General features: G+C 42.1%; 1 protein-coding gene across 1 annotated transcript; it reads right to left on the bottom strand.

The window, feature by feature from the left end:
* Positions 1–3687: 3687 nt before the first annotated feature.
* On the bottom strand, positions 3688–5924 carry Vajk4 (chitin-binding protein vajk4). Its single transcript, XM_025219809.2, has 2 exons — positions 5778–5924; positions 3688–5480 (listed from the first exon to the last, which is right to left on the bottom strand). The coding sequence occupies exons 1-2, from the start codon at positions 5787–5789 to the stop codon at positions 4326–4328; spliced, it is 1167 nt and encodes a 388-aa protein (XP_025075594.2). The 5' UTR covers positions 5790–5924; the 3' UTR covers positions 3688–4325.
* Between the last annotated feature and the right edge of the window lie 6248 nt (positions 5925–12172).

Raw genomic sequence — 12172 nt, 5'->3', positions numbered from 1 at the left:
GTTAAATTCGTAGCGGTCGGGAATGGGTGTGCGACGGATGGCTCGTTTTCGATTAAAAGCCGCCCGCCGCGACTGAATGCGCGTATCCGAAATCAATAATTAATTTTGCCGGCTAGCCGAGAACGGGGGCGAAATAACTCCGGGAGCTTGGCGGAAATGGTCGGATACCGCTCGGTTGGATGCTGCGATGCCCCGATAAAACGTCCCTTTTTATCCCGTTCTCTCGGCTGCCAGATTATTGGATATTATTCCATTTCAAGCGTTCAATCCCGCTACGATTCGCTCGCTTGGATTCCCATGGGGGTTTCCCTGTCATCTATTGATTGCACGTAACTCTTAAAATGTCTATACGTGTGACACTATTGAAATGTGTGCGAAACTACATTTTTGTCGTGCTATGCCTGGCACATCCTGCACACTGCACGAATCCATTAACCGTATGGAAAAAAATCTCTCAGATATCCGTATGGTACTTTTCATTCGCGTTAAGGAACGCCTCAAGAAATGCAAGATGTGTATCTCCCGAGTGCGCTTAATGCAGGGAAAGTTTAATAATAATTGGTAGAAACCTTGATTGCGATTCTCTCGAAAACGATCGCATAGCATTACTGATACAAGATAAATGAATTATTTTAAAGACGATGTACATTCGCGGCGATAATAAAGAAATAATTTTTAAAATATATCTCGCGAATAATCTCTTGTCAATTTAGCGTAAAATTATAATAATAAATATAAATAAAATATTAATGTATTCTTTACCGCATAATGCGGTTTAATAATTGATTCGTAAAAATCGTTCTGGTTGAAAAAGAAAATTCCAGAACAGCAGTACGGTACGTGGATTATTATTGAGGGTAGATCGCTCGGCGGAAGCGATATGGGTTCGAGGAGGACTAAAGGACTAAGGTAAACGGAGTGAGAAAGAGAGACTGACTCGAGCGCGGCCGAGGACTGGTAATTAACTGTGATGAGAGAGAGGCGGCGCGGGATAGTCCCGTTTGAGTCCCTGAGAATCCCCGGGGACCTGACCCGTCGTATCAGACGCCAAACACTCACTCCCACACATCGAAGCCGAAAGCCCGTCGTCCTCGGGGCGCATTGCCACGTTCAAGTTTCGCTACGATAATTGCCTTCGCTTCACAGTCGCGCCACCGACACCCGCCGCAGCGACGACGGATAAGAGAAATCGCCCTTCCTTCCTTCCGCGAACAAATCTGGAACGGGGTTGGAGCGTCGGAAAGTGGAGATAGATAATGGCGCAGGAATTTAGTTTACGCGATTGGCCTTCCCTTTTGTCACGGGAAAGGCGTAAAGCATTTTCTTCCCAAAGATGACGTTTCGGACCACGGAATAAAAATATAGAGCGAATAAAATTAATAAAAATATATAATTCGAACAATTGGCATTTGCGTTAAATTTAACAAGTTATTTCCGGAGTAGGCATGTTTATCGGAAACGTAAAAGTATCCGGAAAATTATTAAATTATTTTGAAAATGATATTTTTGAGAAAGGATTAAGGTCAATAAATCGAGCAAAACTAGATGTAAATAAATAAAGTATTAGATAATTTTGGTGAACATAGGTGCACGTTTATAAGTCAGAATCTTGGAAAGTCGATAAAAATAAAACATAATATATAATATATAATATAATATATAACTATAAATAGATTACTTTGGATGTAACTGATAATACGCCTTCTCCTGTTGAAACAATTACGAAACGACTGATTATGCAAATCAGTCCGGAAACAAAAACGCGCCATGCATCCTCCTGTTAGACGAGCGAAATACGAAACGCAAGGCGCAGCGGCGATGCGGCGAGAAACTTTCTTCCTTATTATTACCAAAGAGCGCCGATAGAAAACCGGAAGTGCGCGCGGCGGTCGACGTAGGAAGGAGCTGATATCTATACATCATGGGGCTATAATTCACGCATCGCAGAATCGTCGCCATTTTTTTCACTTTCACAGAGAGCCGGGACGTTCGCCCAACGTGAACGTGCAGTCTCTATTCGCGTTGCATCGCGGTATATCATATGTACTCGTGTACATCGCCTGTGCATATGTACACACACACACACACACACACACACGCGCGCGCGCGCACATACGTTCACGTACTTGAGGTATTGCGATCGTTTCATCGACCACTAACTAATCCTGTTGTTACGTCGTGTTCTAATAATGTACTACCTTAAGTACATCCGATATTATAAATTGCACTTAACGACGAGAGAGATGGAGTGTGGGGATTTTACGGCGGTCTTTTGAGTGTTGCATCATTATCGATTTCTCCCATGTTCGATAATACCGCGGCGGTTTTCCGTGCTTTTTTTTTTTTTGTCGTGTATAAACAGAGAGCACGGAATCCAGATTTTATTGGTGGCTAAACGAGCGTCCGAGAGGAGCGGCGAAACGTTCGTCGGGTTTTTTTTACATACAACGGATATCTTAATTTTTATTTGTATTTAATTGCGCTGCCGCGAATTTCAATTACATTACGGCAGCGACTATAATATCGATAGGAAATCTGAGTAAAATCGGCTGTCCGCCCTGTATAACGAAACAGGAAATAACGTTCGTTAATGTGGCCGACTCAATTTCACCAGAAATATTTTATCCTTCCTCCGTAGGCAAATATCCGCTATCGAATTAAACGAATTAATAACATTTTTATGAATTTATGAATATTTATTTTAGCGAAATATGAATATTAATATTAAAATTCGCGGGTAACGAAACGAGGCGCGCGTTTAATACCAAACTCGAAGCTCACGTGCAAATCGCAGCACGTTCCTCGCATTTGTATATCTCAGGGCAATGGAAAGAAGTCTTTCCCATCAAATTTCAATCGGGGAAGACCGACCTGGTGAAAGGAGTGACGATAGCACTCGGATGTTTCGCGGATACACGTACTGGAGTACGTGTGTACGCGAGACGGGGCTCGGTGGCATCGACGGAGAAAGTAATGCTTTCCTGAAACGCAAACGCGTGTATCTAGCGCTCTTAATTGCGGTCCGGACGTAAGGATTAAGATTCGCTCGGAAATCGAAAGTGTTTGCGGAAGTTCCGCGTGACTTCTGTCTCCCGGTGAGACTTACCACGGATGTTATATGCGCCTCCCTCCCCTTCCTCGCCCCCGCCCTCGCGTCCCCCCTCTGTGATTTTTACGTTTTCGCGCTCGGGGACTTAACGATCTCTCGACTAAGGCTAACATCAATAATGTCGCGCTTTTACCGTGCTCGCCAGACCGGAAGACAAACGCGGAAAGCGTCGCTCGTAATTTACGAGCGAGTCTTGACTCGTACTTTTTGGACTCCTCGTGAATCTTTTTCTCTTCTTTTTCTTTTCCTCTTCTCACATCGCCAATCTTCGGATAATACGACGCGCGCAAGAAACGCGCATTTCTTCGCTTAGGGGAACAATGAATTTAAAAGAGTGAAACTCTCTCGCTCAACGAGTCGACGAAATTTTCTCGAGAAAGTGAATCTTGACGTTGATTTATACTCTCGCTCCGTGCGCAACGTGTTTGATATGGTTAGCACGAAATTGCGCGGTACACACCATAACGGACGATGTATTATTTTATCTCTCCCCATTATCTCGTTGTTTTGCCTTATTTTGTTATTGAAGTGATTCAGAGATTTATTATTAAGATAAGGATCAAGAAAATCAAGGTGCATAATAGGTAGAGTATTTATTAAATCTTTGATATAAAATGATATATTGTTTCCACAATTAAGTTTTTCGCTTAACTTATTTAGGTACAAGTGAGTTTCTTAATGTGGTAAAACATACCTCACAGCAACTCATATATCTTTTTAGGATAGAAGTAGTATGCAGAATTTGTGTTTTTGAGTGTTTTGGCCATGTTAATTTATTAATTTAATGTGCGCAATTCGTTATTGCGGAGAACACATAATCCATAGAATAATCGATTCCGTTTATCTTATTGTAACACGCAGTCTACGAATATTACCGAATAATCGCTACGCGGCCGTGCCTGAATTTTCGGGATATATAATACAAGAAATATGTCGGTAAACTCGTCAATTGCGCTAGATAATTGTCACCTGCATATTCCTCCCAATACGCTAATCACCGGGACAAAGATCCTCGCTTAAGCTACTAAAATTTCGTACTGCTCTCGAGATTAGTTCTCGAGAAAGAATTAATAAACTAATTCGGCAAAGGGAATTTTTCAATTCGGAGAAAAACACGCGATTAACATCGAGAGAGTGAGAACGTTTTCTTAAAAATGAAAGCGCTTCTCGATGTTCGCTCTTTACGCGTCCGCTCCGCGCTTCGTCGTCGCGAGAATCAGCCATGAAGCGATTCATAACCGCCACCGCCACCGCCACCGAAACCACCATGCAAGTCGATACCGCCTCCATCGTCGCCACCATATCCGCCGCCACCATATCCGCCACCGCCACCGCCACCGTAACCGCCCAGATCCTCGTGCTTCGGTATATGAATGGGTACGGCCACCGGAACTTTGACCGGTACCGGTACTTCCTTCTCGACCGGAACAGGAACCTCCTTCTCGACGATATACGGCTTGTCAACCGGCACTTTGACCGGCACCGGAACCGGCTTCGCCACCGGCACCGGTACTGGCTTGTGAACATGGTATGGTTGCGGTACCGGCACCTTCACCGGCACCGGATATGGTTTCTCCACCGGTACCGGGTAAGGCTTGTCGACCGGCACCTTCACTTCATACGGTATTGGTTTCTCGACCGGCACCGGATACGGTTTTTCCACGGTGACCGGATACGGTTTTGGCACCGGGACTGGATACGGCTTGTCCACCGGTACCTTCACCTCGTAGGGCACCGGTTTCTCCACAGCATACGGCTGCGGTACCGGCACCTTTACCTTCACCGGGAACGGCACGTGCTTCTCGACGGTGTAGGGTTGCGGCACCGGCACCTTCACCGGCACCGGTATGTGTTTCTCCACGGTGTAGGGCTGTGGCACGTATACCTTGACTTCGTAAGGCTTGTCTACCGGCACCTTCACTTCATACGGCACCTTCTTCTCGACGGTGTACGGCTGCGGCACGTGGACCGGCACTTTGACGAACACCTTCACAGGGTAGGGCACATGCTTTTCGACGGTGTAGGGCTGCGGCACGCCGACCTTCACCTCGTACGGTACATGCTTCTCCACCAAGTAGGGTACGTGCTTCGTTACTTCGTAAGGTACCGGCACTTTCTTTACAACTGTCACCGTCTTCACGTGCTCGTGATGATCATAGCCGCCGCCGCCCCCGCCGCCACCGCCGCCACCACCGCCGTGCAACTCGAGACCGCCGCCACCGCCCAAATCACCGAAACTATGCTGGAGTCCGCGTTTTTCCGTCTTCTTCTCTGTTGACTCCGCTTGGACATTTTGCGAGCTTTTGTCCGCCTTGCTCGAATCCTCCGCGCATATAACTTGGGTGGCCACTGCCACCAAAATGATGGCAACCTGAGATCAAAGATATTCATTTCAGTAATTTCATAATACAATAACGTTTCATTACATACATTAATAAATAAAAAATATTAAAAGTTGTCGGATTGCATGCAATCTATTAATAATTTTTGACACGGAGATGTTAACAGACTAAACTAAGATATTCAGTTTCACTTTGAAACGAGAACAATCAGTATTATTTTGCAATTCGTAGATAGAAGGGAGAAATTTTACAAGTACGAGATATTAATCTCGATTTTATTTGATTTGATATAATGTACGTGTGTGCATGTGTGTGGACTAACTTACCTTAATATTCATTCTCGAGTTCACGTATGTTTTAGCGTGGCGTATGACCACTAACTGAACCGCTTCGTTTTCTAGGCTGAGTCTTATATACTCCGCGCTATAATAGCTTAGCACTTTCCCTGCACCTCATCGCTTACATTACCCGTACGGGGTCTTGCTTTACGTACATTGGTAAAAAAGTCGCTTGGGCGAGTCCAGGAAATGAATACGGACACGAATTTGTTTCGCGACAGTTCAAAGTTCGGCCCAACATCAAATTCCAAATATCAAATGTTTACTAGCGTGAATTAATATTTCCTTAGTCGTAGTCGTCTTGCTACGACAACCGCAAATATTTCATATAATATCAGTGCCACGAAAATTTTCTTCTTTTTAGCCATTATTTTATTTTTATAAGGAAATTACTATCTTGTTGAATAAATTAAAAAAAATTTAAAGAAATAATATTTTTAAGACAATACGTAAAAATATATGATACAAATATAATATACTTAAACTAATAATATACTTAATTAATGAAGAGAAGGTAAATATTATATTAAATAATACTGAATAATTGATAAAAAGATAGTAATTACGGTAATAGCCAATGCAATTATTATTTTTTCTATAAAAGTGATGATTTGTATTTCAGCTGCTAAAGTTTAACACAACTTTATGAAAAATATGTTTATTGATAATTATATACTATATAACTATAAATTTGTTTATATATATATATATATATACAAAGTTTATAATTATGATTAATTATGTATATAAAATGCGTACATACATACAGAACATGTACATGTATGATAATGCGTATGCACGGCTACAAAGTAAATGGAGGAAGTTAGAGTACGTGTGGAGTTATGGTCAGCGAATGTGCAACACCGTGATTTCCGTCTCTCCTTGTCACAAAAATTGGAAGCCACCATGTGCGACGCAACGCTAAAGGCTAAACCAGCATATTATCCTTGTACCTGCCGCGTGCTTTTTCACGGTTGATCACCGGTGAGAGCTCCTAATGCTAAGCAAAAGATTTACAATATTGTGGAAACAGCTTCCGTGCCGTATTTTCACATCTCGTCGTTTAATATGCATCATTAAATTTAATTAATCGCTCCGTTCATACGCTCATATACGTGTTTGCGTTATTTCATCGCGCCCCATAGGACTCCACATGTTGCCAATCAATTACGTGTTAACTATGGCACGTACCATGCGTGTTATTTTCATATATCGTAAAAATTTCTCTTAAATCAAAATAATATCTGACAATTCTATTTTTTTTTTTTTTTTTTTTTTTTTTTAGGCTCTTGTGCTTTTCCGTTATTATTATCAGTCGCTCGATATATAAAGTTAAATTCCACGCACTTTTAAACATGGCGTCGTCGTCAGGCGTTATCGTTATCGTTCAATGCCATTTGTCCGGGGACGCGATTTGAGCTTTCGCACTAACCGTATCGACGGCGCGCGAGGGTGCCCATTACGCGCGTGTAATTACTGTAGAAATCCGAGTAAAGCTATGCGAATACCGCGCGCGCGTGCGCGCGCGCGCTTACCGTAAGCGCGAGCTTCGCATGTACGGCATACCTAATGCCGTATGTTAATACGGTCGCTCGCATGCGCGCCGCACATTTCGATTCGGGATCAAGATAGACCGCAATTTTTAACGATTAATCGCCGCTCAAGCATCCCCAAGGGTTCTACCGCCTCGCGGCGGACGCTCGTTACACAGACTCGCCGCCTCGTTATTCTCGTGTCCCTTCCGATAAATATTACCGGTAAAGATGATAAATGTATCTCGCGCCCAAATGAGACCGCCCTTGTCCAATCGATTGATCCACGATGTTGTTAATTAACTTTACATTAACGGGGGCTGATATGCGACAAGCGATTTGCGAGAAAATTACATAAATTTATGGCTGACATTACGTAAATCAATTGTCAAGATCTGTTAGAAAAAATATCGCGGTGTCATAAGATACTCTTCAGGAACATACTTCTGAAAATATATTTTGAATATATTAAAACTGAATAATAACTAGCTAATAATAACTAGTTAAAAACGTTAGTAATTTTTTATTTAATTTTATTAATTTGAAATAAATTAACTCTTAGTTTCAAATTTGTTTTTTAAAACATAACTTGACTTTGTTAATTTGTTGACTTTTCAGTTAAAATTCTTTATTTCATATTGTAATGTTCCATATTTTATTATTTAAAATAATTGTATGTTAAAAAATTACTACATTTTACTCTGATATAAATAATTCTTCTTAAAATTAATTTTTAATTTAACTTGATTCAATTTTAACATAATTTTTAATCAAGTTAATTTTTTATTACTTTTAATATAATTGAGTTAATTTTATAGGCTGTTAACTTTAACTTAATTAAAAGAAGTCTAACTTAATCAACTTACAAATACAAGGAACATTACTTACGTGACGCGTGATGAATATAACATTGCTCACTCCATAACTAATTATATAATCAGTTATCAATCTTATTATTGAAATCTTAAGTTTGATAATAAGAGACAAATAATTAATTTTGACTGAATATTTTTTGAAACAATTATTTGAATAGAAATTTGACTTATAAATTAGTTATAAATTAGTGTTACTAGAAGTAAATGCTGTAAGGAAACGCACTAGTGATTATAATTGCTTTGTGCAATTATCTCAGTTAAAGACGTTCACCTTTCTCCTTCTCTCTCTCTCTCTCTTTTCTTCTCTCTTTCCCTTCCACTCTCTTCGAATATTACGTTCTTTGACGGTAGAGTCGGAAATATTAATGTCGATCGACACATTTATACTGGCACAATTTTTCAGTAATATATTTAAGAAATGTATCTTTCCGTTTATTCTTCTTAAAACTTTATTTTAATTTAATTTAATTTTATTTTGCAAAAGAATCAGAGCAAATTATATGTCACAAAATCTGTATTATAAATGCAGGGACTTCGAACGGCATTAATCCTCTCGATTGTACAATGTCTCGATGAAGGCCCACGGGAGAATGTTCGATAATAAACTTGCGCTCTTTCTCCGTCTCTCTCCCTCTCTCTCTCTCTCTCTCTCTCTCTCTCTCTCTCTCTCTCTTCCTTTTTCTCTCTCTTCCAGAGGCATTTCTTCCAGAGAGGATAGTCCGTCGCTACCGGCGCGCAAATTACTCGGTAGCGATGGCCGCCGTCGGGCGTTTCGTGGCTTTTAATTGACGACGGACGAAATGAAGTATCATGCCCCGTGCATTATAATTGGAAACTTTTATGTTGCGTGCGCGGCCACGGCACGCCGGGCCTACCGAGGCGTGAATCCGAACGAGCCAGCATGCGTTTTCTACGACGTACTCCGCCGTTCTCCTTTCGTATCGTTCCTTTTTCTTTCCACGGATTCGAGCGTCGCTCGTACGCCCTTCGAAAAAATGCGTGTGATCACGTAAGCTCGCACCGCCAATGGTGAACATGAGCATCGAATTTTTGAAGACTTCTTATGCACCCTCTCACGCGAGCCAGCGTATCCTTCCTGTCAGTAGCTTCTTTTATTAATTGTTAACGGGTATTAACAGCTATCTTCTCACGCACACGAGAAAATTATGACGGACACCACCGCGCGTTTCCTTCGTACTTTTTTTTTTTAAACGTGCTTCTTTTTTCACACGTGTTTCGAGAAAGAATAAGACAGGCATGCAGCTGCAGGGAAAAAGATATCGCTTTAATGTAACAGAAAATTACATACATTAAAATATATTAAATTTTATGATATAATAATCTTATATCAATAGAAATAATAGGCTTTATTAAAGATAAGGTGAAATTCAATGTACGAGAAAACCTGACGCTCTTGTAACTAATTAGTAAGACATTTTAACCGCTATAAACAAAAAGCGATATTATTAAGAGCAACATATATTAATAAGCGCCCATGTATTTTACTTATGATTATTTAAAACGCAATGTAATAGATGCGTGATAATGCATCTTAATACACATGCGGGCAGATTCGCGCGTATCCTTCCCGTCCGTACTAATCGTAACACGCGTTTAACGAGGCGTTTGACGGATAAGTGAAAGGAGATGCGGCGGCGCGACTTTCCCCGAAATTTTACGACGCGCCAAACAGGCATATACGCGAGCAGCCCCGGCAATCGCACGTTTAATGTTCCACCGTCACGAACTCGAACTGTGAATTCGGTTGGAAGGGAGCGGCGTGTGACTGATTCCCGCGCGCGTAATATCGCGGCGCTTCGTTGGCCGCGGGCGTTATTAATCATCTTTTTCGCCATTGCGGACGCGCAACCCCGGAATTTCGCGGCTCGCTCGGAAGCTGCGTTAAGGGGAGTAATAACGCGTCGGCCCTCGCGTCATATCCCCGTCATATCTCGCGAAAGCGGACTCTTCCGCCGTATGATTTCATCGACGGGATACGGGCCGAGGGACAAATTTGAAAAAAGGAGCGCGGTATGTCCGGTCTGATAAAGGCGCGTCTTCCTCGCGCGGTGTATAAGTACTAATCTTCGTGTACGCGCCGGGGATAACGCGACTATAATCGCGCGTTCGTCAGAAATCGCAAATGCCGAAGCGAGCGGACGTATCGTACCGCGCGCGAACCGGTCCGTTACGATAATCACCGGCCCGGGTTTTTGCCGCGCCGCGCAATGTAAACGTTTTATTTCGACGGCGCTAATGACGGAGTGACCGGTCAAGATGGTTACGTTACAAATGTAATCGTCGGCCGGCTCGCCCCGCCGATTATCGGAACGCGAGCACTTTGTGCGGAAATAAAAGGCGACGGTAATTAAAGCCTCTCGCGCGGTTGTCGCGCGAGCAAATCGGGGAAAATTGGGAGGCGCGCGAACCGCCCCTGCGGGTTATCATGAAAAGCGTGCCGCACCTGCGGCACGGGGCGGCTGTGCGAGCGGAGTGAAGGGGGAGTGAACCGCACCTGCGAGGTTCTAAGAAGACTTTTCGGTCAACTAATGCATTACCGACGCCGATGCGACGCCGGGGCTCTCGAGAAACGCAGAAACGAGCGGGAGATTATGTAACTTTAATTGCATTCTAACTACCGTGCAATTGGACGACGGCGGGCCGTGCAACCTGCAGTTTCGGCTATATCCCATTAAGACGTTGCCTCGACTAATGCGACGACCAACTGACTTTTGCGAGCGCGAATCACCTCCTCTTCCGCGCCGTGCGATTTATGACTCCGCCAGCCGGAAAGGCCAATCCATGGTGATCCTCTACGGCATCTGTTAAATCCGTGTCCGCATACAAGTTCAACATTAAAGCGTAACAGTTATTTTATTTTTTTTTTTTCTTAACAATATAATAACTTATTTTATTATTATTTTGAAAGTAGACTCGTAAATCTGAAGATTTAGACAATTTATTCATAATGATTGTTATCCGATTATTTAAATTCGGGCATTTGAATTATTTTGGTAATCTAAATCTGAATGTCCAAAGAATCGAGGCCACCAATTTCGTGAAATTAAATCCAAACTATTTGAATAAAATTGTTAAAGATTATCGATGTGTCAAAGATGTGTTAAAGATGATCGTATTGAGTGAGCATTAACCGAACTTGATTCGTAAACGTCTTAATATTCTTTATCGATTTTCAATTCACTGAGTCTTTGGATGATATTTCAAGACTCGACTTTAGTACGCGATCAATACGATTTCATTGATCGCGGAAGAAAGTTAACTGTAAATATGCGTCTCGCGAGTGTTCCTCGAGTGAGCAGAGCACGCGTTATGTTTCCTCGGCAAGATAGTCACGGAGATTTCACTCCGGTGCACATATGCGCGACGCGCGAGCGCATTCGCCTCGATCCTTTTTTTTTTTTTCTTCTTTCCTACATCGATGAAAGTACACGCGCGTAGTACACACACAAATTGCGCGCAAATCACATCGGATCCGCGACGAAAAGTTTACGCAGTCAATCTCCCATCGCGCGTTGCGCCACTAACAAATTGAAACGACGACGGAAAATCGTTCGTGTGATTGATAGCTCACACTTACGACTTACGACACGCAGACAGTTTTCCTCTGGACAGGTTTCCGCTGGAAAAACCTACTTTCTTTCTACCTGTATATTTTACCTCTATAAAATTGTCATCGAAAATTTATTTTCAAGGCATGCATGACAAGTATAATGTTACGATTAAAGCGTGTAAAATCGATTCATCATTTGTGTTAAGTGATATACAGAATGTTCTGAAAGTTTCGAGATTTATCATTCGGGAGATGATAAAGGAAAAGAATTCGAGAGCAAAGCAATTTGAAATTTCAATATAAAGATGACGAACTCGGAAACAGCGCATTTCTGAATCTATGTTCACCAACCTTTTTTCTTCTTTTTGGGTTCATCTCAATCAACTCGCGAACGATTGATCTCCA

This window comes from Pogonomyrmex barbatus, unplaced genomic scaffold, assembly GCF_055798465.1.
Source record: "Pogonomyrmex barbatus isolate J1 unplaced genomic scaffold, ASM5579846v1 scaffold4, whole genome shotgun sequence".
NCBI lineage: Eukaryota > Metazoa > Arthropoda > Insecta > Hymenoptera > Formicidae > Pogonomyrmex > Pogonomyrmex barbatus.
Note: the sequence above shows the minus strand (reverse complement) of the source record. Positions and strands in the feature narration are given on the sequence as shown.